The following is a 7,500-nucleotide window of genomic DNA, read 5'->3' as shown; positions in this document are numbered from 1 at the left end:
TAATAATGAGAAATATACTAAAAAAAGATAAAAAAAAATAAAAAAATTAAAAAAAAAATGTTTCCCGGTAACATTAATATTTGATCCAGTTTTTTCTTTGATTTTGTGTAAAATATTTTATTTTGTATAAAACAACATTTGCTTAGATATTGTGTAAAAATATAGGAACACATTTTATAAGCACGTGATTAATATTATTATTGTTGTTTATTATGATTATATTGTAGTTGCGTTTGTTGCTGTTGTTATTATTGTTTGTTATGATGATGTCATGTAAGTGATGTTCTTGTTGTTCTTCTTTCTCCTAGTAGGTACATCGACTTTTAACGTTCAAATTCTAAACGAATGGAAAACTTCTGAAACACAGCAGTTCTTGTGCATCCACCAAACTCAACTTCCTGCTCAGAAAAAAAAGCTTTGCTTAAGAAGGCCTTAAACAAATAATTACGCCGCGTAGTGGCATCGTGTGTTTTAAGGCATATCCTATAACATATTGCTATTTCATGGCATGGGCAGGTACCACATCGCATTCCGGTGGGTTTGTTATATTGTAGGCTCATGTTTAAGGGCAACTTTTGACACGTTCGTTGATTAGCGCTTTTCAGTGTAGCCATGTCATCGTGCATGACTTTCCCATTGAGCCCAACCTCGATTCTTTCCAGATGAGGACATCGCTACGTGGAGGCCAAAATCTGTCTTCAAGCGACACTGCAACCAGTTCCTAATGAGTGTGAAATGTGTTTGTTTTAAATGCAGTGACAGTCAGAAAATAAGACAAATACGGTGATAAGATGGTAGTAGAGTATATTTAAGCATCTACAATACATATGGATTTTTTTTTTTTGCCAATTTTATGAAAAATAAAAATCGAAATGCACTATTACAACAAAACAGCAAGATCACATCGACGCACGTTTTCAACTATGTTACTCATGTTACAAAATAGCAAATTTCTACAACTTTTAACAAATAGCTAAAACACATCGGAGAAACATTCAGATAAAAATTATAAATTACGAAAATTAGAAGTTGAGGAGTTCAAGTATTGGCTTGCTTCTACGCGGGGGGGGGGGGGGCAATTCTTTAAGAATGTAAAATAATAAAAGATAATCTAAATCCAAATAGTCTGAGTTGTGCAATTATTTATAGTGTTAATAAAAACAAAGGTTGGTGAAACTGCAGTCACAATAAATCATAATTACACCGCATTAAGAACACTACTATTGTGTCTTGGTCTGGTCCTGTTTGCAAGGGAAGAAATCATTGTTAAGACTTAAAACAAAAAGAGAAACTTTCATTCAGTCTGTATTCAGTCAAAGTGGACACATTTATTCTTTGCTGTCGTTCTTTTCCTTGTTCATTTTCTTCATCTTCATTCGCCGATTTTGAAACCAGATTTTGACCTGTCGTTCCGTTAGGTTCAGCACTCGGGCCACCTCATATCTCCGGTCTCTTGTAAGATACATATTGAATAAAAATTCCTTTTCGAGTTCAAGTGTTTGGTATTTTGTATAAGGGCATCGCTTTTTTCTTGTGGAGCGCGCGTGGATCCAGTTGGCCACAGGATTGTCTGCAAAACAATGTATAAATGGCAACAATCAGACAAACGTCATGTATAACCGACTCACATCATTCAATCTGTATTAGAAAATTATAATCACTGTTAACTTTACATTTTCACTTTAAATAATAAACCATGATACCCCTAAAAAAAATATTTACATTCTAAAGCACCAAACGCCTGTCTGCAGCTTTGCAACTGCTTACTCGCTGTGAGAATTGCCGTCGTAAAGTTTTGAATAGATCTATTCGGTTTATAGGACCATAAAAACCCCAATACCCCTTGTGGCTCAAGTCTGTAGTGAAAACGTCCTACTTTGCACTTAATGGACTCTTTTACATTCCATTTGTTTTCTCGTGAAGTTCTTATGGGGTTCTTTCTGTGGAAATGATCCTCTTTTCATAACCAGAGAAAAATCTCTTGTTCTTGGTGGTGGTTTTTTTTTTTTTGCAGTGTTCTTTTATACAAGCTCATCTTTCAATATTGTTTCAAACGTGATACTTCTGTCCAATTTATACAGAGAACACTAATCTAATCGTAACACTAATAACTATTATTTTCAGGGTGGTTAAACCCAATTTATTCTCTGCGTACTATAACCCGTTCTACCTCTGTTAACACTGCTACTCACTAGATACACATATACTTATAATAAACCCATATCTAAACTCGCAGTTGTCTAATTAAACATTATATATTTTTTTTTTACTAAGATTCAGTGTTCGCTCAGAATCCAATTTCTCTAGACCTCTCCAACGAGGAGACCGTTTTATAACCCGCTCCCCGTTTTACGGCGTTGGTATTCATTAGACAGCCCCAAAAGCAGACTTGAGCCAGCCGAAAACGGCAGAACCAGATGAAAGGCTTTAGAACTTGGTTTTACGACGGACGACACAACCAACCACTGGGCGAACGCAATAAACCCGAAGGCGTCTCAAAATGCAGCTGTAAACAAGAATGGCTTTTAACTTACTTGGGTCCAGTTCGGGTTTCTCCTCTTTGTGCTTTCCGGAAGAAACGATCTCAGACTCGGGGGAAGATGCATTCTGCTGCTTGTCCTTGATGTCGACAGCCGAACAGTAGACGTAATCCGAAAAGGTGCGTCCGTTTGAAGCTAAACAGTCTGTAGTTCGGGGATCCTGAAAGGCTTCAGGCTTTAGCCCATAGTGCCTGCTATTAGCTGCATAGCCTGAAAAGGACACGGTACCAGGAATAGGCTCTAGCCACGAGCGGACATACCTCGAGTCCGTTCCTAAATGAGGTTGGTGTGTGTACGGGTGGTAAACTACCGACGACTGTGTATGACCAGGGGCCCAAGAGGTAGTAAATACTGCTGGTTTCGGGGCAAAGCTGCACGACGGATAATCCACGCACTCCGGCACGAGAGGCGTCGGGCGTGAGCCGGAGGACATCGGAGCAGTAGCCGTAAAACGAGACGCCAGAACATCCTCGCTCTCATGGCTGATCAAGGAATCCACATAATAATTACTTATGGGACCCGAAGTCGACATGGCGCTGTTACCGTCTCTTTTACATGCATCCGATTATTATATGGAGTGCATGTGTACTTTTTTTTATCTGCCCATAGAACAATCAAGCAAGGTAATTATTTCTGAAAGCTTCCCCAGCTGCGATTGGACGGCTATGAAACACGTGATTACATTTACCCCCTGGAAAAAAAGTGCACAGCAGATCAATGCGCGGGTTGTCTTGCAGGAGCAATTCACTCCAGGACTGCAGTAGACTGCTTAATTCTGATGTTTCATTTTGTAAAAGCTGATAGCTGTGTACTAGTGGTCGCTATTGCATTTATTTAGCAGACAATTTTCTGCATTTAGCTTTGAAAAAAAAAGTCTTTGAATTTTCCAAGGACACTATTTCTTTCTGTAATTCATTGGTCGAGCATGTAGCCTTTTTGCTTTGCAGTATATAGGTTTTGCACATCCTTTACGCATTGTGATTATAATTAACAATCCATCATTAAGTCGTTGATGGTTTTATTAGTTTACATTTTGTAAGGAATTGCTGTAAGGGGAAGACTTTGATGGAACACGAATAAAATTGTATTATTTGTTCTTTAGCTCTTGGCTCAATGTTTCTTATTCAAACTTTACTTGGTTTAAAAAGACCCAATCTGGGGCATCGTTGATCAGAGTTTCAAAAATAGGAGGTCGAAAATGGAGCTTGGACACTTGGACCACCTAACAGATTAGATTCGGCAAGTGGAGGTGCACGCTTTCATGTCCCACAATAAATTTTTATGAGCAAAAATCTGATTGTTCATAAACATGTCGTTAATAAAAAAAAAGTTTCTTGTAGTTATAACCTAAAACTAATAATCACCAAGCCAAAATGGAGGGTCGAAAGTTAATAGCGTGTCTTTTACACTAAAACGCTTGAGCGCTCGTGCAATACTTGCATATGCATTTAGCTATTTAACTTCAAATAAGTTTTCTGATGAAATTACATACAACGGAAAATGGTCAAATATAAAAAAATATATATTTTTTTCTAATGAAGGACACATTCGTTTTTTTCAACCAATTCAAACAAGTATTTTATATCAAAAATAGTTGAACATTCGGCTTATTTTAAAGATAATATGGATTTGAATTAATGCACCTTTTAAAAGTATATGTAAATACAATATACACATTACACATTCTGGAAAGAAAATATTTACGCACACTGTTTATAACAACAGTTTAGGGTGGGTGTGCCCCATACTGGCGAATCTCCGAGTTGTACCTGGAAATGTGAATATTTCACATTTTTGCAGACGCGGTAATAATAAAAAAATAATAATAATAACAATACTACAATAAACGCGTGGAATTATAACAATCGTCAGTGCGGTTATTAAATGAACATCTATTTCAAATGTATGTTTTATTTATAAAAAATTTTTTTAAAGCGAAATGTTGATGTACAGATAATCTAGTGTTTTACATTTGACTGTAATACCAGCATTTACTTGCGTATGTGTGCATTAGTCTCAAGTCGAAAGAATATTTCGAGCATTTCACCAAGGTTACTTTTTCTTATTGTAGTTAATAAATGCAATGAGAGATTATAACGTCAATTGAGGTCTCTGGCCTCACCGATAGTCTTTTTGCCCTGAAGAGTAAACGTTTGTACTGTAACACCAGGGTAGTATAAAAATGAATATTTCCTTTCATCAGGAGCACATTTGGAGAGTCATTGTAGTCGCTGTAAAGCTGAAAGGTTTCTATCGTAAACATTACTGAAAAACGTTGGTACTGGGTGTGTTTGTATGCATTTGCCTTGACCAACATTGTGCACATATTGCTCCAAAAAGCATTCTAGAAAGCAAGCTATGGCTTTGCTAAAGGTATCTTAAATTGTAATAATTATAACCACCCGTTTCTGTTAGTTCATGCAGGTTTAAACCATTGTGTATATTATTATGTACGTGTTTACTGTCATTATTTTTGAATTCAATTTAAAAATAAAGTGCAAATATTTGAGCAGGTATTTTTTCAGTGTTTATACTCAAATAAATGATTATTAAAAGTTGGTCTTTTAATGTGAATTAAAGAAAAAAATTAAATAATGAAGAAAATGTCTGTTGCTATTTTTGTATGACTCAAATCAATTAGAAAATGGAATGAAATTACAATCAATTTCACGGTGCTAATCTCAGTTGGCTATTTTTCGATATTCTTTCAAATATGCAACTTCTACGCTCAGTGCCTATTGTTGTAGTTTATATTCATTGAACAGAATCATTGAAAAAAATTGGTGTATGTCGAATACTTACTTTGATTGTTTGATTGCTTGTGCAAAACACATCAGTAACATTCTGACCCTGTCAATGTTTCAGTTTAAGGCCCTGAAGCGGGAAATATAGTTACACCTGGGAACAATGTTTACTGTTTTTTTTTTTTTCCCTGTAAAACGAGTCTGCAATGTAAATGATATTGTCTAAAGTATATATAAAACGTCACATTGATAGTTTTTAAATTAACTGGTCTGTTTTTTTTTAAATAAGAATTTCTTGAGATAATAAAACTTTGGACAAACCATATAATATTTTTTGTTTCATTTTAAATGATCATGTTAACAGTTTAAAAATATAAATGGAAATGTGAACAGAGAAGAGATGAGTATATTCCCCTCACATAGGTTTAGCTAACTATAGGCTGTCAGTAAAATCAATAACTTTTCTCCAAACATTTACCTGATATCATCTTGTCTATTAGTGAAATCATTCACATGGTCTAAACAGTGAAATAATCAACATGATACACATGCTGATTTAACATGCATCGTATAAAAATAGACGATTGTTCTATTTCATGGTAGCATTACACAGTAACTGGTTGTAGCATTCTGCCTAGCTTGTATAATCTAATCAGAAGAACACATTAAAAATCCCCTACCCCAAAAACCTACAGAGTACTTCCATGCTCTACCATTACAAGTGTGTAATATTAGCTTAATTATATGGAAGGGCATCATGTCAAGTAAGTAGAAAAAGGACTGTGCATATTACTAAAACATTATATGACACATACTATATGCTAATAATCTGAGAGCTCATCAGACACGCATCTGCCTATGGTATGATGCTGAACATGGTCAAATTAACATTAGCATTAATCACAGAAAAAAAAATTAATGTGTGGAATAGGCATATTGGTTTGATTTTATTTGCAGTGAGACCAAATAGACTCCTGTGCAACATTCCTGAGAAAGCATGCAGATTTTTATGTTCAACTTAGAAAGATATTTTTCAACAAAAAAGGAAGGAAAATGACAACTCTAACTAAAATACAAATGCTCTATTAATAAACTATATATTACAGACATTCCCAATGCTGATTAAATGAACAACTGAATGATTGTTAAGTCTTTATTTTGAATATTTTGATATTTTGGTTATGTGTTGGTCTAGTCTGCTATATTTAATGTAACGTAAACTATTTTCTTTAATCTTTGATGATAATCCTACGATGCAATTCACATTCACACAAAAACACTAAATTCACATTAGTAAACTGGTTTTAATATTGATTTAGATAAGCTTTTTTTTTTTTGTTTTAAGATTTATTTATTTATTACCTAAGTTATCTATTAGTTAACTGTATCCTGGATCTTTGCTGGAGTGGGTAAATTATATCTGATGTACCATACTATATTTTCATGTTTCATTAAGTCAGGCTACTGTATTAATTATTAGCACACTAGTGAATTTTCATAAAAAAAAAAACCTAACGTATGAGGTTTTGCACTGATTTTTTACAAGCACTTATAAGTTTGGCTGTAGGATATTGGAAGGAAATTGCCACTATATCCATGTATTCTAGGCAGTAATGTCCTGTGGGGGTAATTTTGTATGCTGTAAACTCTTTGTTGGTGACGCATTCCAAAGGACTTCCCCATTCACCCAACTGAATGAAAATGACTTTGGATTCCAGACTGTCTCCTCCCGGCGCAAAACAGCTGAAGTCAGAGGAGGGGGGTTAACAAAACAAGCAAAGATGGCGAAACCCATATCGACATTCCCGAGGTTGAAAACAAGCCAGTTCGTATCCTAACACACTTAAAAATCTTTAAAAAAAAATGGTGCGTTGTATTTGTATAATATTTGTATGGTAAATCTTTGGCCTGAAATTTGTCTTGTTATTCATGCTCCGATTTTTTTTAATAACAAGGCCTATCGCGTTTTATATATCAAATCTATTATTTATTTATTTATTTATTTATTTTCAATTACAAGTCTTTATGATTAGCGTGAGTTTTAAATGGATAACTTATATGGTTATATCTTCAGTGAGTTACATAGAAGCTTGACGCGCGTTATAAGCGTGTGAACACGAAAGACCAATCTACTAACCATTGATGTATTCATGCTATATTTGCCTTCATTTTATAACAAGATAGACAATTGAAAATGTTACGTATAAGGGAAAAAT

At 34.7% G+C, this 7,500-nt stretch overlaps 1 protein-coding gene across 1 annotated transcript in view; it reads right to left on the bottom strand.

Annotated features, from left to right (window-relative positions):
* Nucleotides 1-243: 243 nt before the first annotated feature.
* The window catches only part of hoxc9a (homeobox C9a), a 7,603-nt gene continuing 346 nt past the window's right edge, over nt 244-7,500 (bottom strand). Inside the window, exons 1-2 of the mRNA XM_083569503.1 lie at nt 2,535-7,500; nt 244-1,570 (exon numbers count right to left, since the gene is read on the bottom strand). The exon at nt 2,535-7,500 is cut by the window's right edge and continues 346 nt beyond it. Coding sequence (XP_083425629.1) covers nt 1,329-1,570; nt 2,535-3,072 — 780 coding nt within the window. The 5' untranslated portion in view covers nt 3,073-7,500 and the 3' untranslated portion in view covers nt 244-1,328. The remainder of the gene's footprint in view (nt 1,571-2,534) is intronic.

The sequence above is a fragment of the Silurus aristotelis genome (genome assembly GCF_946808225.1).
Source record: "Silurus aristotelis genome assembly, chromosome: 19".
Classification (NCBI taxonomy): domain Eukaryota; kingdom Metazoa; phylum Chordata; class Actinopteri; order Siluriformes; family Siluridae; genus Silurus; species Silurus aristotelis.
The sequence above is the reverse complement of the archived record's forward strand: the minus strand, read 5'-3'. Positions and strand labels throughout refer to the sequence as shown.